Source organism: Microtus pennsylvanicus, chromosome 9 (assembly GCF_037038515.1).
Source record: "Microtus pennsylvanicus isolate mMicPen1 chromosome 9, mMicPen1.hap1, whole genome shotgun sequence".
NCBI classification, from domain to species: Eukaryota; Metazoa; Chordata; class Mammalia; order Rodentia; family Cricetidae; genus Microtus; species Microtus pennsylvanicus.
Genome location: NC_134587.1, coordinates 12,975,681 through 13,001,845, shown reverse-complemented (window position 1 = coordinate 13,001,845; position 26,165 = coordinate 12,975,681). Strand labels below are relative to the sequence as shown.

The 26,165-nt window shown below is 39.3% G+C and overlaps 1 protein-coding gene across 4 annotated transcripts; it reads right to left on the bottom strand.

Moving 5' to 3' along the window:
- Window positions 1-5,765: 5,765 nt before the first annotated feature.
- Cfap210 (cilia and flagella associated protein 210) lies at window positions 5,766-26,092 on the bottom strand. Of its 4 annotated transcripts, XM_075984396.1 has the most exons (9): window positions 25,967-26,092; window positions 24,834-25,060; window positions 22,734-22,907; window positions 22,426-22,619; window positions 20,189-20,345; window positions 18,110-18,249; window positions 14,378-14,570; window positions 8,574-8,738; window positions 5,766-6,199 (listed from the first exon to the last, which is right to left on the bottom strand). In XM_075984396.1, the coding sequence occupies exons 1-9, from the start codon at window positions 26,013-26,015 to the stop codon at window positions 5,855-5,857; spliced, it is 1,644 nt and encodes a 547-aa protein (XP_075840511.1). In that variant the 5' UTR covers window positions 26,016-26,092; the 3' UTR covers window positions 5,766-5,854. The 4 variants fall into 4 exon arrangements, with proteins under 4 accessions (XP_075840511.1, XP_075840512.1, XP_075840515.1 ...); XM_075984397.1 differs by lacking the exons at window positions 5,766-6,199; window positions 14,378-14,570 and having other exon boundaries at window positions 8,650-8,738; XM_075984400.1 differs by lacking the exons at window positions 5,766-6,199; window positions 8,574-8,738; window positions 14,378-14,570 and adding an exon at window positions 17,664-17,718.
- Between the last annotated feature and the right edge of the window lie 73 nt (window positions 26,093-26,165).

The following is a 26,165-nucleotide window of genomic DNA, read 5'->3' as shown; positions in this document are numbered from 1 at the left end:
ACATTGAGTGTTAATTCTGCATGGTTTGGGTTTTCTTAAACTTGGACTAACTTCTCTAATTCTCATAGCTGTGACTATGAAATGTCAAGAAGATGCATCTTTCTGTGTATGTACCACGATAGGCTGCAGCATGTTGTGACTCTGGTTTCTTTCTGTTCAGATGGCTTTAGACCACCTTACTGTTAACATAATTTTAACTTGGCATGTTTAACATTGCCATATAGAGTAGAGTAGAAAGTTGCAAAATATGATACCTTACAGAGATAAACACTAAACATATCCAAAGTCCATTCAGAATTTTGTGTGTTGTATTTTGCTATTTTTTGTGATGTGTGGCCTTTTATTCTGTAATATTCTTCTAAATAAAACATTGAACATCCGGCAAACACAAAACCTGCCTCATTTGAAAAGTATTTCAAAACTCCAATTAATAGTAGTCTTTAGAAAGTTTCGTACTTTAATATTTGTCAGTATAGTGTCAGCTCTTACCAAGGTAGCTTCTTGGTAAACCCAGTAGCTACTCAATGCTATTTGTACTGAATAAAGCGATGCCTAATATACTTCCCATTGTTATTCCAGTAAGATACTGGCAGTGTAGCTGGTATAGAATGAAGGGTGCGATGATTTTGAAGCTCTTTGGAATATTCTGAAACAAATACCCATGGTGGCATCTTTACAAATTGTTTCTCCTGATGGGAAGAATTAGTATATATATGTATGTTACATGTCTGAAAATGAGTTGATTATGTCTTAAATTCAGTTGTGTTTTAAAATACATCCCAAACTAATCTTTAAGAAGAGACTCCTAACATTTTAAAATGCATACTAAGTAAAAATACTTTTTTTTTCTGGTCCTAGAGCTTTTGTCTGATAAATATATATATATATATATATATATATATACTTGTGTGTATGTATGTATGTATACACAAGGGCTTTTCAGTTCTTTAAAAACAAAACAAAAGACATGGGAGAAAATTAGTAATGTCTGTAACATGCTGTTTGGGTTATCAAAAGAATTGCTCCGAAAGAATGAGAGAGAACAAGGAGCAAAAGACAAAAAAGAATGGCTCCGTGTGGAGCATTTATTTATGGGTTCCCCCACCCTTGCTTTGTTAGTTTTTTTTTTTTCAATAGAACAGATATGAGTTGAGAAGACAATCATCTAGACTTTATTTTCAGAATATAAAGAGCACTTAGAAAACTACTTAACTATCATTAATTGTACCTCAAGATTTCACAGTTAATCTGACTGCACAAAGCGCAAGCCCTTGTTTTAGTAGTTGTGCTAGTAGATTTTTAGTTCTTCCTTACACATTTTTTTCCAAAACTATTTCCTGTTTTGTTTTTCCAATCAATTGGCTTTATAAAAATATTTGAATTTACAGTTAATTTGTAATTTTGTCTTTATAGCTTTTAAAAGTAGTTTAACTTGTTTTTATTGCTTGATTCCAAAGCTGAGGAAATTGTTTCACTATGTAAGACTTCAGTGATTATTGTTTGAATTATTTTTCTGGGTAAACTGTCTACTACAGAAATGAACACTACAAAGAGATTGTAAGTGACAGTAAAGATAGGTTTTGCATCATAGCTGGTTCTGAATGGGTAATGCCAATGGATGAGATGGATCAGAATGTCTCCGAACAGATACAATAGATTTGTGTCAGGAAGGAAGCTACTGGTTGTTTTAAAACATTGACTTAGAACTAGTTTCTTTTAAATCACTTAATTGGAACCTTTAGAATTTGTCAAGAATTAATCCGTCAGCTCCTTGCCCCAGTGTGGTCCAGATGCTTCCTGGCTCTGCCAGGTGGCCTTTGCTTCTTGTTTCCTAGTGGAAGGTGTTAAGCTAAACACGAAAGATTGCTTCATGTTCTGGATAGGCACGTGCTGGGTTTCTGGCATTTTGGGTAATAGTATTAACTGATGAGTCTCATTAACTTTCTAGTGCATATTTTGAGCAGTTGGTATGGTCGTGATTGGTCTTATCTGTTCCACGTGGTGGTAGTTTTAATCACAGAACTTTTTACAACAGGTCTCTGTAGAAATGGGTTGGGTTTCTCATTCCCCACAAGGGACTTAGACTTGATTGATATAAAGAACTAAATGAGCATTGTTGTGTCTTTTGTTTCTATTCACTGTAAGTATTCCTTGTATGATTTATGCATTTATAGTTGGCAAACTGTGTAGTTTGATAAACTTTCATTGTTAAATTTTTTTAAAACTAATTCTTGTTTTACAAAATAAAGTATATGGCAAGTGCTGATTGCCATCACTGCCTGCAGTGGGGTTCTCAGCTGCTTTGAAGGGATTCGCCTGCTATGTGACAAACAACAACAAATCACTAAAAACAAGAAGGCTGTCCAGGCCACAGAGGGAAGTGTTGAGGGCTCTGTTCACTTCCTTTTTTCCCCCAGTGCCAGAGAATGTAAAGGTATTGGTTTGTTTCTGTTTGCTTTTATTTCTCTTCCTAGACAATTCCATGTTACTAAAAGCACATGCTCTGTATTCTCTGATTTCCCCACATGCCCCGTGTGTTTATAGTATTTTTGAAAGATTGATAAATAAATTGGGTATTTCTATGGGATCGTAAGTCGTGACTGTTCTCTGTGGAAGGGGAAAGCATAATTAAGTTAATGCACTTCTTTTCCTAGCTCCAAAGTCACTGTGATGTATATTTTTTTAATGGAATTTAGAAAACTTGTTTCCTCGATTGTAAAATTAGTTTACAAATGCTGCTTCTCTTAGCATTAGTCTAGTAAATGTTGGACTGTTTCCTGCAAACTGCATTTTACAAAATTTAAACTTCAAAACTGTATTAACTTTTATAGTTAACATTGTATTAAATAAAGTATACTATAATAAACAACTCAGAATCATATTTTTTAATTGTTAGTTTCTTATTAAAAATGAGATGACATGGTGGCGCACGCCTTTAATCCCAGCACTTGGGAGGCAGAGGCAGGCAGATCTCAGTGAGTTCGAGACCAGCCTGGTCTACAGAGCTAGTTCCAGGACAGGCTCCAAAGCCACAGAGAAACACTGTCTCGAAAAGAAAAAAAAATGAGATGACAGTCAGCCTAAAAAATACTATATAATAGAAATGCAAAGTCATTTGTATTTTGAGAAAAACAGGTAATTGGCAAAATGGATCTTTGGTTTTTTTTTTTTTTTTTTTTTTTTTTTTTTTGATTTTCGAGACAGGGTTTCTCTGTGGTTTTGGAGCCTGTCCTGGAACTAGCTCTGTAGACCAGGCTGGCCTCGAACTCACAGAGATCCGCCTGCCTCTGCCTCCCGAGTGCTGGGATTAAAGGCAAAATGGATCTTTAAGAATTTATTGGACTTAGTGGCTCACACTTAAGTCCAGCACTTGGGAGGCAGAAGCAAGTGGATGTCTGAATTCGAGGCCAGCCAAGGGCTGAATACTGAGACCCTAAGAATTGCAGGGTTTTATGATACCACAGTGAGTAACGGTGATTGCTGCCAAACCTGGTAATTTGAGCTGAATTTCTGGAATCCACATGGTGCAAGGAGAGAGCTGATCCCTGTAGGTGTCTTAGGCGCACAGTACTTTCCCAAAAACGTAAACAAAAAATAGGATTTAGTGAGCAGTAGTGATTTCCAAGTCTAAATTCTAGCTCAGATGTTTAAGCATAATGGTTCAGTTTAGTAACTTTTAGCAAGTTTTGGATTTGTGTTACTATCTTAAAATTATACAGTTTTTTTAAAGATTTTTTTTTTTATTGTGTACATTGTTGTTTTGCCTACATGTATGTCTGTGAGGATGACAGCTCCGGGAACTGAATCTGGGTCCTTTAAAAGAGCAGTCAGTGCTTTTAACCACTGAACCTTCTCTCCGGCCCCTACCATTTGCTCTTTAATTACTGCAAATTTCCCAGTGTAAGAAACCATGCAATTTTTTCTGTGTCTGTTTTTTGTTGTGTCATGTTGAGTTTTGTTTTTATTCCAGACAGGCCTCAGAGTCAGTATGTAGCCAACAAATTAAAAATGAACCTATCACAGTTTCTGTGCTGCTAGGTATTGAGCCCAGGCTTTCATACACGGTTGGTAAACACTCCCATCTGCTTGCCCCCACCCGTCAGTGATAGCACGGTAGTAAAACTATTTTTACTTAATTTTTTGAAGCAGTGTCCCACCATGTAGATAAGGCTGACATTGAACCTACAAGAAATCCACTTGCTTCTGCCTTCCAAGTGCTGGCTGGGATGAAAGGTGTCTGCGCTTCACCCATGAGCACAACCCTAAAGCTATATTTTAAAAATTTCTAAGACATTTAGATTTTTTTGTTTGTGGTATAAATTTAAATAATGTTTAGGGAAAATATCCATAGTTAGGAGTTAATCATTGAAAATGGGTGTATTTTTTTTTAAAAAAATAATATGTATATAGTAATCCACCTACATATATCCTATAGGCCAATAGAGGGCACCAGATCTCATTACAGATGGTTGTGAGCCACCATGTGGTTGCTGGGAATTGAACTCAAGAAGAGCGGTCAGTGCTCTTAACCTCCTCTGAGCCACCTCTCCGGCCCTGTATTTTTTTAATATATAGAGAAAAACGTTGTTCTGTGGTTTGTATTATGTATTGGACATATATTACCTTGCCTTTGAATTTCAGTAATTGGATATTTTCCCTAAACATTATTTAAATTGTTCACAGAGTTGAGGGAAGGAGGATGGAGCACACTTTACGTGGGTATGGAGTTTCAGTTGTAAAGAATGAAAAAGTCCAGAAATTGCATAGCAATATAAATATACTTAACACTTTTTTGTTGTTCTGTTTTTCTAGACTGGGTTTCTCTGTATAGCTCTGGATGTCCTGGAACTCACTCTGTAGGCCAGACTAACCTCTAACTCACAGAGATTCCCCTGTTTCTTCTTCCTGAGTGCTGGGATTAATGGCATGCACCACCACTGCCCTGGGTATAAATATACTTAACACTATTAAGTCATACTTAGAAGTGGCTAAAATGGTAGCTCATGTTCTATTTTATTTTTTACCACAATTCCTAAAACTTCCAATGAACTTGTGTATCAAGTTGACAAAACTACATATAGGATTATTTTAAATAATTTCATGTCTAGGAACTATACACAATAAACCACAGAGAAATTCAAACTCTATAGTAATCATATTAGTAACAATGAAATTTTGAAGGACTTTAAGAACTGAATGACATCGAATAAGCACATGAATTTCTGTTGAGGAAAGAGCTATCTCTGACTGAGTCTTAAGGATAAAGTACTGACAATATGGTAGACAACACAGAAGTCCACAGACATCCACAGTGGGGCTGTATTTACAGACAAAGCAGAAGCTGTGTGCAGGAGACATGGGGAGGTGCTGCTCAGTGGGTACAAGGTCACAGTTTTACAATCCTGCAGATGCACTTTACATTTGGTTGTAGACAGTTTTCATTCCTAATGAACGTGTTCTAAATGAGGTTGACATTGTGTGGCTGAGGTAGCTCACTGAATACAATGAGTCCTGACTGATCCCTAGAGCCCACATTAAGGAAAACTCCAGTGTGATGGCGCACACTTGTAAGCCCAGTGCTGAGGAGTGGACATGGGACTAACAGCCTGCTTGTTGAGTTTCCAACCAGTGAGAGACGCAGACTTCCAAGAAACAACATGGAAGGTTGTCCCTGGAATCTGTACACACACATGCACACATGCTGGATCTTATATGTGTTCTTAGTGGAAATACTGCAAAGAATCAAATCAGGCAACACATTTTATAGAGATGAGTGCTTTATTATCAAAATTCCATTATATTTGTAGCTTATACTTGCTACAATAAATTTTATCAATCATAAAAATAAACTTCTTTACCATGTAAAACCCAGCCTCCTCTTCGACTTCTGAAAATCATTATACTTTGATCCTTGAGAGTTATAAAAAGGGAGCTGGACACCAGTGGCATCGTTTGCCTGGTAGCTGGGTCGTATCCCACCCCTGCCTACGAAGGGTGGTCCACGGCCACCTCCCACGCCTTCCTGTACAGCTCTTACCAGAGGGTAAGTGTATTTCTTTGTTGATTCAGATTCAGAGTCAATTACTTCTCTGGCATAATTCTGAAATTCTTTCTCCTTCTCAGCTGCAAGGGCTTCAGTAAGTCTCCAGTAATCTAATTCTTCTTCTTTTGATTGTTTTGCATTAAATTTATTTATGGCCTATTGGGAAGAAAAATACATTTTAATATTGGTGAAAACATCAGTTTTCAAAAAATCCATATAATATTAAGATGTAGTTGTAATTTTATAAACTCAGTATTTTACAACTATGCTAATAACTCATGAATTCTTCTATGCTAAGAATATACTCAAAATATGGATCGATCAAACTTGTTAAACTCATACAGTCAAACAACAAAGCAAAATCATTACAAGCATAAAATTTAGATAAAAATCAGGTAACTAAATTTACAATTTTCTTTCAATAATTTATATATGTGGTATCCAGTAGGTTAAAAGGCATAAAAATAATTATTGTTCCTGTCAGTCAACATAAAACTAAGCCAGCAGGGAATAATACCTAAGTTTTATGCAAATGATTACATTCTATTTCCCAATGTGGAGTTAGAACAATGAGTGACATTAATCTATGAAAATTTATTCAGAACTGAGGAAGTACTACAGGCAGTCTCCCAAATACTTTAGAAAGTCTTCGTCTTACAATGTTATGATGTTTTTAATGGATTTTCTGTGAAATTTTGATTGACAGATTTCACTTTTTAGTTGTAACATTTAATAAATGCTGAATTTCTAAATATAAGTTGTTTTTCTGCATATGTTTACATATTTAATATCCATGAAAGTATCTTGATGATCTATAGCTTCAACATAAGATCTAATCATTTCTACTAGTTGAAATTATGAGGGAAAGGCAAATGATTACTGGGTTCTAAAAGTAAGGTTTAAATTCTGTTTGTTGAATTGATGACAAAAATATCTAGACTTAAAAAATAGTATTCAGTAAGACTGGAAGTCAGAAGTTAAAACTGTGGGACAGTAAAGTGAGGCAGGTCTTTGGGACTTGGTAGTCAGCCTAGCAAATTGGTGGATCCCAGATCCCAGTGAGAGACCCTGAGTCAAATAATGTGAAGGGCTCTGGAGCAAAACCCAAGGCTTGTCTCTGATCTTCACATGAATGTGTACACATACACACACACACACACACCTGCATATACAGAAAGAAAACAAAATCATGGTTAACAGGTTTGAATAGACACATTGCAAAAGAAGTGGGATAAATGTCTGGCAAGGGTATGAGAAGCAGTGCACTGCAGACACGCCAAGACGCTCCATCAGAGCAGTTAACACTCCAAGATGCCAAGGCCAAGGCCTGGGAAGGATGCAGTGACTTGCACTCACACACGTTGCCAGCAGGGATGGAAAAGAGGACTACCTATTTGGAAAAGATTCTAAGATTCTACACAGAGATAATTAGACATCAGATTCTCTAATCATTTAAATCTCTAATATTCCCTTGTATCAAAATTGAAGACTGCAAGATCCCAATCAACATGGTCTCTGGCATATTGCTGCAAAGATGGGGAAAATCATGTTTGGAAATCTAGCTAAAGGCAGAGTGTTTGGAATATGCCATAAGAAAGTAAGGTGAGAGAAAAATGAAGCAATGAGCATTAGGGCCTATCCCATGATCTGCACTTTTTTTTTTTAGTATTTAATAAATACAATCAGTACTAAAGGCAGTTATAAAATGTGTACATAAAACAAACAACCTAGAATGAGACCTGTGGGGAGTGGATTAAGTCCTGAGTGAATGTTTATTGCTGACATGAGCGCAGACATGTCAAGGACTAAATACCTCATGGAGCAGCAGAGCCTCCCCCTGGTCCAAGTGCACATGTTGACAGCATGTTCAGAAAATGTCCACCACAGCTTCCTCCTCCTGCTGTTTACAGCCTGAGACTGCTTCCCTACAGAGACCTCCTACTGAGATGAACTAAACCTAACTCTATTCAGCTGTACATAATAACCCTGCCTCCTGGTTCAGCTGTATGAAATAAACTTGCTGAGTTTCTAGGCTGGTACTGGTGTAGCTTCATCAGAGGTCATGCCCCCCATCCTTGCTATTCTGTATGTATGTCTGTTTCTTCATTCCTATTGCCCCAGTTAGAACGATCCCTAAACCATCACAGAAAAGGACTACAGAGTGGAGATTCTAAAACTAACTTCACATTTTTTTTTAAATTTATTTATTATGTATACAGTATTCTCAGTATTCTGTCTGCATGTATTGCTACAGTCCAGAAGAGGGCACCAGATCTCACTACAGATGGCTGTGAGCCACCATGTGGTTGCTGGGGATTGAACTCAGGACCTTTGGAAGAGCAGGCAGTGCTCTTAAACACTGAGCCATCTCTCCAGCCCCCCTAACTTCACATTTTTAATATAGCTTTATTGTGACACCACATTGATCACTTGTTCCTCTCCAATAAAAGGAAACCACTTAAAGAAAACCAAAGTGAAGTCTCTATTACATATTTACTTTTAAAATTCCTGTAAAAGTAGGAATAGTTACCATTTGCTGAACATGAGCATCTTGAATTTCTCGTTTCTTTTTGCTGGTTTTGAGCTTTTTCTCCTTTTCAAGATCCTGGAAAATCTTGTCTGCCTTCAAGACAGCCAGCAACTCTTCTTTAGACTCTATTTGTCTTTGCCTTTCTTCTTCCTCTTTATTTTTCATCTAGATGTTTAATGACAAAGGAAAAAAATGTAATCAGTTTTAGCCAACAGTTCTCATTAAAAAGAAATGAACTCAGAATGCTTCAAGCAAAGAGCCAGAAGCAACGTAGGCTAGGAACTGCGTGTGGCAGGGTTGCTTTGTTTTATTCTCTTGAATATGAGAGATATACTTAGTGAAAGTGTAAGGAGAGTCATATAGACCAATCTCTTTGGTTAAAGACAACAATCACATTGCATATGGTAGTGCATGTCTATAACCCCATCAGTACAATAGGGACACTGAGGCAGGAAGATGATGATTTCAAGAGGAGCCTGGGCACAATAGTGAAACTCTGCGTGGAAGGAGGATCAAAAGAGCAGGAGCAGGAAGAAGGAACAAGAAAAGCAAGATCTTGGAGTACAGAAATACTGATGTGTTAATTGCTACAAGTTTGAGCCATGTAATTTTTTTTCCTTTTTTATATTTATTTATTTATTATGTATACAATATTCTGTGTGTATGCCTGAAGGCCAGAATAGGGCGCCAGACCTCTTTACAGATGGCTGTGAGCCACCATGTGGTTGCTGGGAATTGAACTCAGGACCTTTGGAAGAGCAGGCAATGCTCTTAACCACTGAGCCATCTCTCCAGCCCTGAGCCATGTAATTTGAATGTTAGGACGACATACAGGGAATAATGTGGGGTCCATTTCTAAGATTAAGAGATGCAGAAATGCAATCAGGTAATTTATGTGGCTTCTCTTAAAACATTTAAATAAGTATAAAAGACAAGCCTGTCGTTTAAGATGGTTCTGAAAAAGAACTTTGCATCCTTAAATAGCTTGCGGGATGGGGGGCACTGGAGAGATGACTCAGCAGTTAAGAGCAGTGGCTGCTCTTCCAGAGGATCTGGGTTTGTTTCCCAGTACCCACATGGTGGCTCATAGCCATCTCATAATCCATCCAGTTCCAGGGGATCCAATGCCCTATTTCTGGCTTTCATGGGCACTCAGGTACACACATGGTGCACAGATGTACATGTAGGTAAAAGCCCATACATGTAAACTAAAATAGCCTTAAAAAACACCTTGTGTATAACTGATGGTCTTTCTATCTTCTAAAAATAAGCGTTGGTTTTCTGCAACTAGAGCACACTGGCCAACTAGGCCTCCAGTGTCTGCAGACCAGAGAGTATCCTGTAACTATTAATCAAAGAGGTCAGCTCCAATATGCCCAGGGTCCCTTGAGAGACTGGAGTCTTGGTTCTATGAGTCTCTGAGGTCATTATGGTTGCAGAATTCTGATTTTCCATGGTTCCAGTGGTACTGGATTCCACTGCAGAATCTGGAGTCTATGTTGATGTGGTCCCAGAGGTTACTTTGGGCCTGTGGTTATAACCACATTACAATATAGGAGACAAGCTTCACCGGGTCTGATTTGATACCCTGCCTTCAGCATGTTCACAAAATCCAAGGGACAACCAAAGTTTTGATTCCAGCTGGTCACTGTGCTCCTTAGTACACAGCCCTACCCTTGGTCCTGCTGTCGCATAGCCAAGACAGGAAGGGTCACTTCAGCAACTCAGTTGATATTCCACAGCAAGTTTCACCAGTCCCCCTAGCTGAGCTTTATGAGATGTGACTCACAGAAAACAGAATACGCCTAATAGTCTCAGAAGAGAAGGAAGTCAAAACAAATCCATGTCAACCAATGTATAAAAACAACACAAAAAAATCGACAATGGGATATGCCACACATACCCCATCACCTACCAACTGATAAGGTGATGTGCGATGTCCTTCTGTGTATGTGCTGCTTTTACCGGATAATGAATAAAGCTGTTTTTGCCAATGACTTAGCCAAGTATAGCCAGGCAGGAAATCTGAACAGAGATCCAGAGAGAGAATGGGCGGAGTCAGGAGACACCATGTAGTTGCCAAATGAGAAAAATGCCAGCCACAACTTTACCCAGTAAGCACAGCCTTGTGGCGATACACAGATTAAAAGAAATGGGTTGGGTTAATTCAAGATGTAAGAGCTGGCTAGAAATATGCATGAGTCATTGGCCAAACAGTGTTAAAATTAATATAGTTTCTGTGTAATGATTTGGGTCTGGGTGGCCTGGAAATGAATGAGCAGCTTCCATTTTCAATAAGGGAATCAAAAATTACAGAGAAAGCTGAAGTGTTTGAGAAAAAATTCAGTCTTACTGTTCAAAAGAATTAATGACCATATAAAAAGTCAAATAAAAAGTTGTATGACTTAAGGAAATCTATTCAATACTTTGACAAGACAATCTCCAAAGTCAACATAACTATATTAGAGGCAAACGTTCAACATGTAGAAGAAAAATTTGGCAAGGAGATTGAAACATTAAAAAAAAACAATCAAACAGAAATACTTAAGATGAAGGATGGCCAATTAAATAAATACAACAACAGATGCCATCATTAACAGACAAGAGTATGCACATGCAGAAAAACTAATTTCAACGTTAGAGGACAAAGCTGAGACAATAATCCAAACATTAATATATTCAGGGAAAAAATTAATGAGCATTAACTATTTCTAAGATGTCTGGGATACAGTCAAGAGGCCACACCTGAGAATATAAAGTGTAGACGGAGCAGAGGTTAAGAACCAAATGGAATAGACGGATTAATTAATAAAATCATAGCAGAAAACTTTCCAGATTTACAGAAAGAAGGAGGCATCCAAACAGAAGGCATATGGCACTTCACTTACACATGACCAGAGAAGAAACTCCATGATGTATTATAGTCAGGATGTCAAAAATACAAAGTATAGAAATATTTCCTAAAAGCAGGATGAGAAAAACATCAACTCACAGAAAGGTAGAAATACCAGTCTTACCATAGTTCCAAACTCTTCATCAGGAACTATGAGAGCCAGATAAAGGTATTTTAAGACAAACAGAAATGAAGGCAATTCATGACAACCAAGGCAGCACTACAGAAAGTTCTCAGTAGAGCACCTCACAGGAGAAAAGATGAAAGAGGCTGAGCACAGATGAACCAGACTAGGGAAAGAAACAACACGTCCAACACAGCAGCTCAGTAAACCCTCAAAGTTAATATGGGAGAAAGAAAACCATCAGCAGCTCAGCAAAACAGAATGTCATCCAACATTTATACAAAATAACAAACCTTTCTATAATAAATCCTCAAGCCTCAACTCATCACTGAAAATACTCAGACTAATGGACTGGATTAAAAAAAAAAAAAAGAAGGGGGCTGGAGAGATGGCTCAGTGGTTAAGAGCTTTGCCTGCTCTTCCAAAGGTCCTGAGTTCAATTCCCAGGAACCACATGGTGGCTCACAACCATCTGTAGTAAGATTTGGTGCCCTCTTCTGGCCTGCAATGACACATGCAGGCAGAACACGGAATACATAATAAATAAATAAATCGTTTTTAAAAAAAATTAAAAAAACAAGAATAAACTATATGTTGTCTCCAAGAATCACATTTAGTTAGAAAAATACACTAAAACTTAATATCAAAGGATGAAAAACAAATTACCAAGCAAATGAAATGTAAATAAGCAGGTTTAGCCATCCTCATATAAGACCAGGTAGGCTTTAAACAAAAACTAGTTAGAGGAGCTAAAATGGGATACTACATAAAGGAACAATTCATCAAGAAGAGACAACAATTGTAAACTGTTGTGCACCAAATATTGGAAGCCCTAATCTCATAAAACAAGCATTAAACCATAAAAGTCCGCTGGGCAGTGGTGGTGCACGCCTTTAATCCCCTACTCGGGAGGCAGAGAGAGGAGGATTCTCTGTAAATTCGAGGCCAGCAGCCTGGTCTAAAGACCGAGTTCTAGGACAAACATACAGAGGAACCCTATCTCTAAAAAAAAAAAAGGAGGGAAGGAGGAGGGAAGGAGGAGGGAAGGAGGAGGGACAGAGAGAGAGAGAGAGGGAGAGAGAGGGAGGGAAACTAGTATGAATAGTATGAAAACTTACACTTTGAAAAACTGGATAACCCAGAAGAAATTCTAAATGCATATTATATACCAAAATTAAGTCCTGAAGATATAACTTAAATAGGCCAATTACAAGCAATAAAATTGAAGCCGTTATTAAAACCTTCCCCTCAAAGAAAAGTCTACAACCAGATGGATTCACTGCTGATTCTATCAAATTTTCAATGATGACCTCAGACCAATTCATCTTGTTTCACAAAATAGAAAGTGAAGTTATCCTATCAAATTAATTTTGCAAAGTGAATGTTATTCTGATACTGCAACAAGGTAAAGATACTATAAAAGAGAGAACTTAATACCAATTTCTTTGTTGACCATAGATGCAAAAATTCTCAACTTACAAAATTCAGAAACTAGCTCTTGTTCCAAGACAGGCTCCAAAGCTACAGAAAAACCCGCTCTCGAAAAACAAAAACAAAAACAAAAAAAAAAAGAAAGAAAGAAAGGGTTACAATATCACTAGCTATCAGGAAAATGCAAATTAAAATGGCTTCAAGATACTACTTCACTCCAGTCAAAATGGCCATTATCAATAAATGCTGGAGAGGATGTGGAGAGAAAGGAGCCCTTCTTTGTTGTTGGTAAGGGTGCAAATGAATACAGTCACTGTGGGAATCTGTTTGGAAATTTGTCAAAAATGTAAAAATAAAACTACAACATGACCCAGCTATTTCACTTATGGGCAAATATCTAGAAAACTCCATACCATACCACAGAAATATTAAACCCTGATGTTTAGAGCTGCTTTATTCACTATAACAAAAAATTAGAGGGCTGGAAAGATGGCTCAGCAGTTCAGAGCACTGGCTGCTTTTCCAGAGGTCCTGAGTTCAATTCCCAACAACCACATGGTAGCTCCCAGCCATCTGTAGTGAGATCTGGTGCCCTCTTCTGGCCTGCAGGCATACATGTAGACACTGTATTCATAATAAATAAATCTTTAAAAAAAATGGACTTAACCTAATTTCCATCAACAGATGAGTGGATGATGAAAATATGCTGTATGTATTCTAAGACAACCGTAACCTGAATATTTGCGAGAAATTGGAAGTATTTAGAATGTAGAACTTCAGGTGAGGCTACACAATCTCCGAAGAAATAAAGCTTCACATTTTCCCTATATGCGAACACAGCAAAGAATATTTGTATACGTATAAATAAATGTACATGTGTGTCATATAGGAAAGAGAACAAGAAAAGCTAAACAGGAGACAAGGAAGGACTGGGTGCAATTAATGAGTCATGAAGAAAACACAAAGCCAACTGTTCATTCAGTGCTAACTCTGCCATGGAGTTTCACCTTTGGTGGAGGATAAGAGCATACAAGTCAATTCAGTGTCAAAGTGTAAACTCCAATATAGAGCTACATATCTTTTCCTGATGGTCATGACAAATGTATAGAAATTCATCAGGATGTATGGATTTTGCATCTAGTTAACTTCAGTGTAGGATCTATTTGCAAGGTTTTTTTTTTTTTAAAAATAAAGCTTATAAATAAAAAAATGTTTCAAGAAAAAAAAATGTTTCAAGAATGTAGGAATACAATTTGCAAACTGTCTCTCAAATCTCTGCTTGTTTTGAGAGAGGCAAAGAGATAGTAGCCACAGCAGGGAAGTCTCAACACTATGCACTGGAACCGAATTGTTTACCACAGAGGCTCTATGATCTGTAATTGATTTCAGCTCTGCTTGATTTTTTTCATATTTTTCTTTTTCTCTTCTCTCCAGTTCAGCCTCAGCTTCAGCAATATCTCTAGCAATAATCATATCTTCAGTATCAAGTTTCTCTTTCATTAGTTTACTTAGGAAGTTATTTATTCTTTCTCTCCGCTCTTCCATCAGCCTATAACAGAAGAACCACATTTGCCAATTCATCCAGAACAGCTCTGTAACGGAGCTAAAACAATCTCAGTAGGGAATCTGAGGTGTTATATAATCATGTACAAAACTAAAAGGAAGTCTGTAGTTCTATATAGATTTGTGTGTGTAGAAATTAATTTTAAAGTTTTAATATTGAGCTAAATAAGGAAATATTTAATAATATAATAGTAATATAATATAAAATAATATAATAATAATAAAATAAGGAGATAAGTAGCATATATTCTAAAATTTTCCAAGTGATCAATGTGTAAAATATAATCACATGAGTGTGTGCATGTATACTTGTGTAAGAAAAAGGTGTTAAGATTCTCCATAACACAGGAAAATATTGTTCTTGTGTGTATGTGTGGTGCATGCATGCCTGTGGTCATGAGTGTATGCATGGGTACAGTGGAGACCAGAGGATGATTTTTGCAGTGTCTTCCCTGTAGCTCTCAGCATTTTTTATTTATTTATTTATTTATTATGTATACAACATTCCTTCCATGCCTGCCTGCAGGCCAGAAGAGGGCACCAGATCTCATTATAGATGTTTGTGAGCCACCATGTGGTTGCTGGGAATTGAACTCAGGACCTTTGGAAGAGCAGGCAATGCTCTTAACCTCTGAGCCATCTCTCCAGCCCGAGCTCTCAGCATTTTTATTTTATTTTTTTAAAGATGTATTTGTTATGTATATGAGTGCTCTATCTACATAAATACCTTTATGCCAGAAGAGGGCATCAGATCCCAATAGAGATGATTGTGAACCACCATGTGGGTGCTGGAAATTGAACTTAGGAATTCTGGAAGAGCAGCCAATGCTTTTAACTGCTGAGCCATTTCTCTAGCCCCAGCATTTTTATTTTTTGAGACAAGGTTTCACTATGCAGCCCTGGCTAGCCTGGAACTGCTGTGGACTAGGCTGGCCTCCAATTTACAGAGACTTTTCCCACCTGTTTCCCAAGAGCTGGGATGAAAGGTGTGCATCGTCATGCCTAGCTTTTCGGGGGAGGGGGATAGATCTCTTTTCTGAATTTAAGCTCAACATTTTGCCTAGACCGCCTGGCTAGTGATCCTTCAGAATCTACTTATTCCCTCCACAGCACTGGGGTTGGCTGCACCACCAAAAGCTTGTGAGGCCCAAAACAGATTTTGGAATACTTTGTTGGACTATTCTGCTTGCTCTAGCACTGGGATTTACACTATAAAACCCCTTTCTTTAAATAAAACCTTGGAAATAACTAACATGTTAGCCAAGTACTAAACAACTCACACTACCACTACATCCCACCCAGAGCCAAATCATAGACATGCTGATTTCATCTGTTTATATGTCCCTGGCCCTGTGAAGTTTCTGAGGTCAGGGCTGGATAATTCTCTTTCTAGTCCAGGGCCAAGTATGTGTCTGGTACATCATATACGGTAAGTGCATTTTATTAGAGGACTGAGGGAAGGAGACTTAAACGGAAATATTTTAATTAGTTATGACAAGTTCACTAATTTATTTTTTTTGTTGTTGTTTTTCGAGACAGGGTTTCTCTGTGGCTTTGGAGCCTGTCCTGGAACTAGCTCTGTAGACCAGGCTGGTCTCGAACTCACAGAGATTCGCCTGCCTCTGCCTCCCGAGTGCTGGGATTAAAGGCGTGCGCCACCATCGCCCAGCAAGTTCACTAATTTATTGAGAGGCTGTGAAGCTTTGTATGAGGAATTATGAGGAAGATACTGTGAATGGAAGAAAGAAAGTAGTCTGAGGTGGAAAAGAGACATGCGTGCAAACACTGTGGAAGGTGGCAGCCCAGGTCCTGAGGAGTCTCTCGCTGCTATAACAGAATGCCAAATGGAAGGAACTTGAAAGGACGAATCGTTTACTTCAGCCCGTGTTTTCAGAGGTGCCAGCTCACAGAGGGACTAGAATGGCAGAACAGGACAGAAAAATGGCAGCCAGGAAGAAGTATGAAGAAAGGGCAGGGGTGTGTGAAAAGACAGCTCAGTCGTTGAGAGCTTCTTGCTCTTCCAGAGGCCCCACATGGGGGCTCATGACCATCCCTGACTTCTGACCTCGTCGGGAACCAAGTACATATGTGGTACGTAGGCAGATATGAGGGCAAAGCACTCACACGTAAAATAAAATGAATAATCTAATTGTAAGAATTAAAAAACAGAAAAAATAGCCCCAGGGGCACGTCTCCAGTAACACACGTTTTCCATTATACTCCACCTTTGTCAGCACATCTCAATGACAGCACCAGTTTCCTGACTGACAGGAGGTGTTCAGCTGGCCCCAGCATGCACTGCCTTCCTAGTGTACTGCTTGGCCGTAGTTTCAAAAGTAATAAGGCCAACTGCCTATGAACAGAAGCCTCCAACTCTGGGATCCAAATAAAATTTTCCTCTCTTTGGGCTGAAGCAGCAGGAGTGCCTACAATCCTGGAAAGCTGACTAACCAAGTGTACAGTTTTTCTTTATTTCCACTTCGTATTTTTGGGTTTTAGTCTAGAAGATACAATTTTTAACTGAGGTGATCTTGAAAATTCTCAATGAAAATGTGATACTTACTAAAGATCTAAGAGTTCTGGGCTATGGTGGCACACACCTTTAATCTCAGCACTTGGTAGGCAGAGGCAGGAAGATCTCTGTGAGTTGGCGGCCAGCCTGATCTACAAAGTAGAATCCAGGAGAGTTGGGGCTATGTAGAAAGATCTTGTCTCAAAAAAATTTAAAAAAAAACAAGAAAAGGACAGGGAGGAAGGGAGGGAGGGAAGGAAGAAAAGAAGAAGAAAGGAAGGAAGGAAGACAGACAGACATACAGACAGGACACTGGTGAGGCACATATTTGGGCTCATCTGTGCATCATTTCCAGATGGGATTGAGAGAGGAAGGCCCTCATGGGCTGGAGTACTGGACGAGATGAAGAGGAAGAGAGAAAATGAACTGAGCCCTGCGCCAGCATTCAACTCTCTGCTTTCTGGGCCATGTGGATGTGAACAAACAGCCTAATCCTTCTGCCTCCACAGCCATGAGCAGATCTGGCCACCATGACTTTCTGCCATAACAGGCTATTTATATCCTAAACTGTGAGTCAACATGAACTCTTCCTCCATGCGGCTGTCTTTTGTCGGGTGTTCAGCTACAGCAATGAGAAAAGGAAATGTATAGCCCAACATCTCTTAGAGCCTCCTCCAGCTCAGCATTTCTTCTAGAGGATACCAGTGTTTTCAACAGTCTACCACAGAGAGTTCTGGAACATTCCATGGGTACAGCTCAACTCTCATGCCCCAAACTGAAACTATCATGTCACTAAACACCCTAGTCATCTATGAGACTTCAATTCCCAAAGAAAACCAATCTCAGATAGCACTTTAGTAATCATGTTATGTTCCTAGCACCCATGTGATGGCTCACCACAATCCACAACCTTAGTTCCAAGGAATGCAACAGGTACACATGGATGTAGTGTGCAGGCAAAACATTCATATTCATAAGGTAAAGAAATCTAAAAAAGGGTTTTTGAATCCTACCTGTTGGTTTCAGCTTCCTTGTCCTGCCTCATCTGTATGAGGCGTTTCTTGGCTTTGATAAACTTTCTGATCTTCTCCTCCTCCTCCTCCTCCTGCTGCTGCTCTACAGCTCGGATGATGTTTTTGTCGTGCATATGATCCTGAAGGAAAGAAATGTGGCTTGTCACAGCACGCCTTCCAACACATCCACCGAGAGCCTGTCAAATGGTCATGGCTTCTCACCCAGTCATTTCTCTCCTGAACATTTATCCCCATAACCAGAAGCTTGAATAGATGTTTATGTCCACACACTTTATATCAAGTTTATTTACATTAATAACACAAAAGTATTGGAAACAATCTATAAGTAGTCAATGATGCAGAAATGATTAAGTAAATTCTAATCCCAGTGATGTGTAAAAGGCCACTGGCTTCCCCAGCACCCTTCTTTAGGAAGATGCTCGAGGATAGTCTTCAGCAAGAAAAAGTAAACAGGAAACAGAAGACATCAGAGTCGGGAGTAAGAGCCGTGCCCCCCGAGTGGCCAGGAAAGCCCAGGACAGCCAGGTAGCAGGCAGCCCTGAAGGAGAGGAGATGGAGGGGTCTCTGTGGATACGCGCTAAGAAAAACAACACAGGCGACTGTTTACTCTTTAGTCAAATATTGAAAATTAGCATCAGTAAACATTTGGCAAAATTTATTGGTTACATAAAAAACAGTCATCAAAATGAAATTTTAAAATATTTAAAAATATAGTCACTAAACAAATCAAGGTATTAAAGTAAGCATTTGTAACAGTAGGCATGGTAATGCATACCTGTAACCTGTGTGATAGAGGGAGAGGACTAAGGCAGGAGAATCATAAATTTGAGGCCAATCAGGGTTAAAACAAAATGAAAATTCATGTAATGAAAGAACTAGAGCCATTGTGGTATATAGCTTGGATCTGTAGAGGCAAATATTTACACAATCCCGATAATGACGTAAGTATGATAACTACTGAGCAGGAGATAGAAATGCATTACAAAGGACGAGAGCCAAATGTTCCACAGCCAGGACAAGGGGCAGAGAATGGCTGACACTAACAAATCAGACCTAATATAAAAACTAAATATAGGGACTGGCAAGATGGCTCAAGAAGGCAGGGCACCTGAGCCTTACAGTCTGAGTCCTGAGGACTCATATGGTAGGAGAGAACTGACTCCCAAAAGTCACCCCTGTGCTGTACCCATGCACCATTAACACACATACAGGCAAATACACACATAGAAGTGAATGTAATACAAATAATGACAAAATAAAATAAGCCAGGCGGTGGTGGTGCACGCCTTTAATCCTAGCACTCGGGAGGCAGAGGCAGGCGGATCTCTGTGAGTTCGAGACCAGCCTGGTCTACAAGAGCTAGTTCCAGGACAGGCTCCAAAGCCACAGAGAAACCCTGTCTCAAAAAACCAAAAAAATAAAAAAATAAAAAAAATAATACATAATACCTTTGAGCAACAAACGAAAAAGTTAAACAAATCTAATAACGTTTGCCTCTAGGAGTTTAATGTGTTGACTTTGTACATGTATTACTTAAAAATTAAAAAAAACATTGGGGCTGGCGAGATGGCTCAGTGGTTAAAAGGCAGTAGCTGCTCTTGCAGAGGACACTGGTGGGTCCAGCACCCACACGGAGGCTCACAACCATCTGTATCTCCAGTTCCAGTAGACCTAACACCCTCTTCTGACCTCAGCAGGCACAACACACATGTGGTGCACAGACATACATGCAGGCACAAAACACCCACACACATAAAACTTTTTTAAAATGCTAAAGAAAAGTATAAAAACATGAAATCAAATAAATTACATCCATAAGAATCACAACAGAAATCAAACATACATCACCCCCACTCGTTCCTCACAGTTTTTGTTTTAAGGAAACTCATTTCAAATATGTCTTATTTTCTTTCCTGCATGAAATCACATCCGCACAGAACTGTACTGAACATGATCACTCCTAGCATGGGGTCTCTCAGGAACACAGCTCGCTGGAGACGTGTTCCTAAGTCAGGCATCTGACTGTATAACTGATCCACTATGGCATCTTCAACTTACAAAGAACAGTTTCCTGCTTTCATTGATCTCTTCCTGTTTCTTGCTTAGTTTCTTTTTCATTTCTATTTCATACAGCAAATTCTGCCGCTTTATCTCCTCAGCATCTTTTTCTTCATTTTTTTTCCTTTCTTCTTCTTCCTCTTCATGTTGCTTTATTCTAAAGCAAAAAACGTAAGTGTAAGTAACAGCAGACAGACAAGTAGGTCACATTTCAGAGAGAAGAATCAGGTTCGAAGCTGGGGGTGAGAGGACATTGAATTCTCTTCTGGAAAAGAACACGAAATGGCAGTGGCAAAGACAACCTGAGCAACCCAGGACTTCCCGTACTGTCTGGCTCCAAACCCGACTGTTAGGAAGAAAAGAAGCCAGACAGCAGAGGCAAGTGCTCCTTGTCTTTAGACAGGTAGCTGAGTTAGAGGATTGGGTAAGTTCATGGGCTCCAGTGCATAAATAGTGGAGACACAAATCCTCAAACAGAGATTTTAACCAAGAAATTAAACATGCTAGTACAAAATACACTCTCAAGCTGGCCCAGCGCCACAGATTAGCCTGCCCAGGTCTGGCGCCCAGACACTGTTTATAATGCTGCTCTATGTCTTACTTTTCTAGGCATGGGGTCAGAAGGGTTTTTTATTTTTGCTAATTTTTATTATTGCTTTTTGTTTGTTTGTTTTTCCAAGAAAGGGTTTCTCTGTGTAGCTCTGGCTGTCCTGGAACTAGCTCTTGTAGACCAGGCTGGCCTCAAACTCACAGAGATCCGCCTGCCTCTGCCTCCCAAGTGCTGGGAATAAAGGTGTGCGCCACCACCGCCCGGCTATAACTTCATCTTTGCAATGTTCCCTTAGTCCTCTCTACTATAGCCATTGTACTTACACAAGCTCCCCAAACCACCTGGTTCTCCTCACTTATGGGCCGTTTCCCATCCTGTCTCATCTGTTCGGAGTCTACCCCACTCTTCATGGCTTACCCTACTCAATGTCCAGGATTAAAGTGGAAGCCACCTCTCCTGCCAACCTACTCTAGACTAAATCAGGCGTCCACTGTGTTTACACACACCTTTCTACATACATTTTCCAAAGTATTTATCATACCCTAATTTGTTTATGCATTCTGTACCTTACTCTCCCAGATTAGGAACTTCTGAAGAAAAAATAATGTACCTTATCTTTTGTTTTGTTTTGTTTTGTTTTTCGAGACAGGGTTTCTCTGTGGCTTTGGAGCCTGTCCTGGAACTAGCTCTTGTAGACCAGGCTGGTCTTGTACCTTATATTTCATGATTAGAATAATGACTAGCAAATGAGCATCATATTTTTTAAATAAACTAATTAATATATTAGGAATGTCAAAATTAGTTAAGGTCTTGTTTTTTCTTTATTTGCAGTGCTGAGAACTGAACCTAGGACCTCATGCATGCTGGGCAAGCATTCTACCACTGAGCTCTCTTTATTTTCTGTCTTTTTTTGAGACAGGGCTTCTGTGTAACAGTTCTGCCTGTCCTGGAAATCACTCTGTAGACCAGGATGACCTTGAACTCACTGAGATCCATCTATCTCTGCCTATCTGTGCTGGGATCAAAGGTATAAGCCACCACTGCCCTGTTTTTCTGTCTTTTTTTTAAATTTAATTTGATTTGTATGTATATATTTTGTCTTCATGTATGTCTGTGCACTACATCTATGTAGTGTTTGAAAAGGCCAGAAAAGGGTGTCAAATCGCCTGGAATTGGATGGTTATGCGCCAACATGTGGGTGCTGGAACTCAAACCCAGGACCTCTGGTAGAGTGGTTAGTGCTCTTGACCACTGAGTCATCACCCCAGTCTCTTATTTTGTCTTTTTAAGAGAAATGTAATGGGTACATGTAAATAAGAGTGTGTGCCTGCATGATGTATGTGGAGTTGTACACTTGTGAAGGTCAGAGAACTTTGTGGAGTTAGTTCTTTCCTTCCTGGGACTGAACTCACATGTCAGGCTTGTGTGGCAGATGCTTTTACCCACTGGGCATCTCAATGGTCTTTCTTACATAAACCAGACTGGCTTCCAATTCTTGATTCTTCTGCTGCAGCCTCCTAACTGCTATGGTTACAGGATTTATCACCATACTTGACTCTAGTCATTAGTTTTAATCTTTTTCTTTGTATTTTTTTCTACCATGTATTTCAGCACAAATTAATTTCAAAATCAGCGGAAAAGCTATACCCATTATGAGAAAGACACATAAAAGCTCACGTATACATACTGCTTCAGATGGTCTTCAGCAAGGGCACATCTTTCTCTGCGCTGTTTTTCTTCTTTCTCTTGCTCTTCTTTAATAGCTTTTTCCACGTTGAGTCTCACCTGTTCCTCCCATTTCTTGTCTGATTTGACTGAATTCTTTTTAAACTGAATTTGGGCATCGCGCTCCTTCATAACTCTACTGAGAAGAAGTCCTGACTACAAAAAAATTGCACTATTTTAAAAAAAATTGTATATAAGTAATTAGAGAAAACTGTTAACTATGCATGCTAAATATACATATTTATAAATAGGAGAGAAGCTGGACAGTACATGAAAGCTTTTCATTCTTTCTGTCTGGTAAAACTGATACTGCTTTGCATTTTCAATGGCCTTCTTCCGTTCTCCTTGTTTGTATATTTCTTCCTCCAAATCAAGAATTTGTCTTTCAGCCTCAATCTCTTCGTCACGTTTTTGCTTGGCTTTAAGTTTCTGTTCTTTCATTCCCTGTGAAAAGACAAAATAATCAATTGAAAAGACAAAATAATCAATCTCTCTCTCTCTCTCTCTCTCTCTCTCTCTCTCTCTCTCTCTCTCTCTTTTGTTTTGTTTTTGTTTTTTCAAGACAGGGTCTCTCTGTAGCTTTGGTGCCTGTCCTGGAACTAGCTCTTGTAGACCAACCAGGCTGGTCTCGAACTCACGGAGATCCGCCTGCCTCAGCCTCCCGAGTGCTGGGATTAAAGGCGTGCGCCATCACCGCCCGGCTCTCTTTCTCTTTTTTAAAATAGTGTTGGAGATCAAACCCAGGCTTTGTGGTTACTCTAAACCAAAAGCAGTATTTTGCTTTTATCTATCAATTTAATTGACCAAAAAGTTATTATCGATATAAGATCACTTGAATTTCATTATGAATTTTTGTGTTGGCATAATTCATTAGTAACATGAACTTACACTTTGGATTTATTTCTTTGTTTTGTGTACATGGGTGTTTTGTCTGAATGTGCATCACATGCTTGCCTGGTACCTGAGGAGTTCAGAAGAGATGGCTAGATGCTTTGGGACTATAGTTACAAAACACTGTGAACCACTGTGGGGGGGGGACGACTCAAACCACTATTTAGCCATCTCTCTACCCCTAAATTAATTTTTAATTTAATTTTTTAGGTGGAGAGCCATTTACATGATTTGAAATCCAAAACCATTAATGGGATCTATAATGAATCTCTCCAATCATAAGACTTCACTAAGATTAAAAACGTTTCTGTTAGCCAATCATGGTGGTGCATGCTTATAACTCAGACTACTCTGGAGACAGAAGCCAGGCAGAAGAATATTTGAGGTCAACCTGGACAGTATAAAAAAACCCTCAAAAAGCAAAAGAATCTTCTGTCTTTTAAAAGACAAGGTAAGTAAATGATAATTCAAGATATATACTGAAAGGAAATATTTTCAAATATATATTCTTTGAGATGGTATCACAGAGTCCAGGCTAGCCTTAAGCTCACTGCATAGTCAAAGATCCCCTGGAGTTCATGTTACAGATGATTGTGAGTGGCTCAAGGTTAGTCCTGAAAACTGAACACAAGTCCTCTGAAAGAGCTGTACGCACTCTTTACTGCTGAGCCATCTCTCCAGGCACCCTATATCCCCCTCACAAAGTTACACAAACAAAGCTGGGCGGTGGTGGTGAATGCCTTTAATCCCAGCCCTTGGAAGGCAGAAGCAGGTGGATCTCTGTGAGTTCAAGGCCAGCGTGGTCTATAAAGCAAGTTCCATAATAGCCAGAGCTACATGTCTTGAAAACCAAAGCAAAACAAAAGAAAGCTACAAAGTTGCATATACAGTGATCATATGATTTCTCATATAGATATCTATATCAAGATATTTACTCAAGAGAAGTTGGAGCATATGTCCATAAATAGACTTGTATGAATGTTCACAGCGACTATAACAGTCAAAAGATGGAGACACCCAGATGTCAATATTTGGTTGGTTCCATGCCATCAAGTGACCAGATAAATAAACTTATTGTATCAAACACTAGACTACTACTCAGCAGTACAAAGAGTATATTTAACAGCATAACGAAGTCTCAGATTCTGTGGAGTAAAATCTCTAATAATAAATAGTAGATGAGTGGTGACCTATAATTTATGAGGAGTGACAAGGAGTTAAACAGTGGAAACTTTTAGGCAATGAATATGTTCATTATGCTAACTGTAATGATGGTTTTAGAGGCATAAATGTACCAAATTTTAACAAAACGTTTACCTTAATTGTGTCATTTACAGTATGTTACTTAAAAATCTTGAAACCGTGTGCCATTGTATTTATGAAGTTTGAACATCAAATGATTCAAAAAGGGTACAAGACACTACTAAGAAGCCACAGGTAGTGTTCAAAGCATGCGTCTTCTAGGGGGCTGATACTTACTGCATATGTGTTGGTCCAGTGTTTTACCAGTTCCTGGGATTGGACGTGCATCTTCTTCTTTGCTGTTCTTTCTGCACGAAGGGCCGCCGCTTCTCTCGTCAGCCTGCCGAGGCTATCCCGAATCCTTTCCCACTCGGCATGTGGGATTATGGTGACCTGCTGGAGATCTACCTTGCTAGGCAGGAGAGGTGGATAGGGAATTTCTTCTTTTTCAGAGTTATTCATTCCTGTCGCATTAAACAGTAGGTTAAACGTTTGTCCGGGAAAAGTTCACGTGCTTTTTTTTCAGATATGTCTGTAGTGGAGTGGTGTCTGGAAACTGCCTCACATGTGTGACTTAAGAATGGCTGAGGGGAAAAACACAGGCTTTATGAAATCAGAGGAAATTGATGGAATCTTTGGTGATTTCCTTCATGTGTAAACTTGGGTAAGAATGTAATGTTCTCACTGAACAGGTAGTCAGTCACTCAGGTCCTCTGGAGTGGGGGCGGCGCCACTGCTACTGAGCTCAGGCAAAACATGAAGAAGGTTCAAATTTCCAGGAATCTACCATAACAGTTACCATGACAACAATTAAACTGTTGTGGTTGGACTTGATAAAAGATTTTTTTTAAAGAATCCTACTTTCCCACATGTATGACAAAATCAAATCTTATGTCACCTTACTTTACGTACCATATTTTTTACACTACCAAAGCATTTGACTTGGGGTGGGTTTTAACTTTAGAGTGGAAAGAGTTAATTCCTTGAGCTACTCTGCAGGTCTGAAACAGAATGAAGACTTAATAAGCCAATAACATTTCCAAACGGCATTCCAAAATTTACTCAACGAATAACAAAGCTTAAGAACCCCCAGACTCTTGTATCGGACGTGCAGAACAGTTTGGGGGTTGGGAGGGCGTCTAACTTTCTGCTTTTTCTACCCCCATTCCTGTGAATTTTCTACTACGCAAGCCTCAGTACTCATTCCACTCATTCATCCCAAGGCCAAACCTGACTAACTTCCAAGGATACTTGTTGGAAATGCTTTCGACATGGCAAAGCCCATTTCAAAAGGCAACGGAAGCCCTCACTTGTTACCCTAGATTGTTCGAGAAACAATCCCAGCTCCGGAAGGGCCCACGGCAGCTCACCTGTGCTCCCTTTCGTCCGTCCGGAGCGCCGCCCAAAGCGCACCTGCATCTCTAACTAGCTGAGCTCCGCGAAGGCAGACCGGGTGAGGAGACTGTCGCCACGCCAACTTCAGCAGAGGAACTGTTGCCAAACCGTTTGGTTGTTTAGCAACAACGCCGGAAGTGACGTTTTGTCATCGCGGAACCAGGAAGGCGCCCC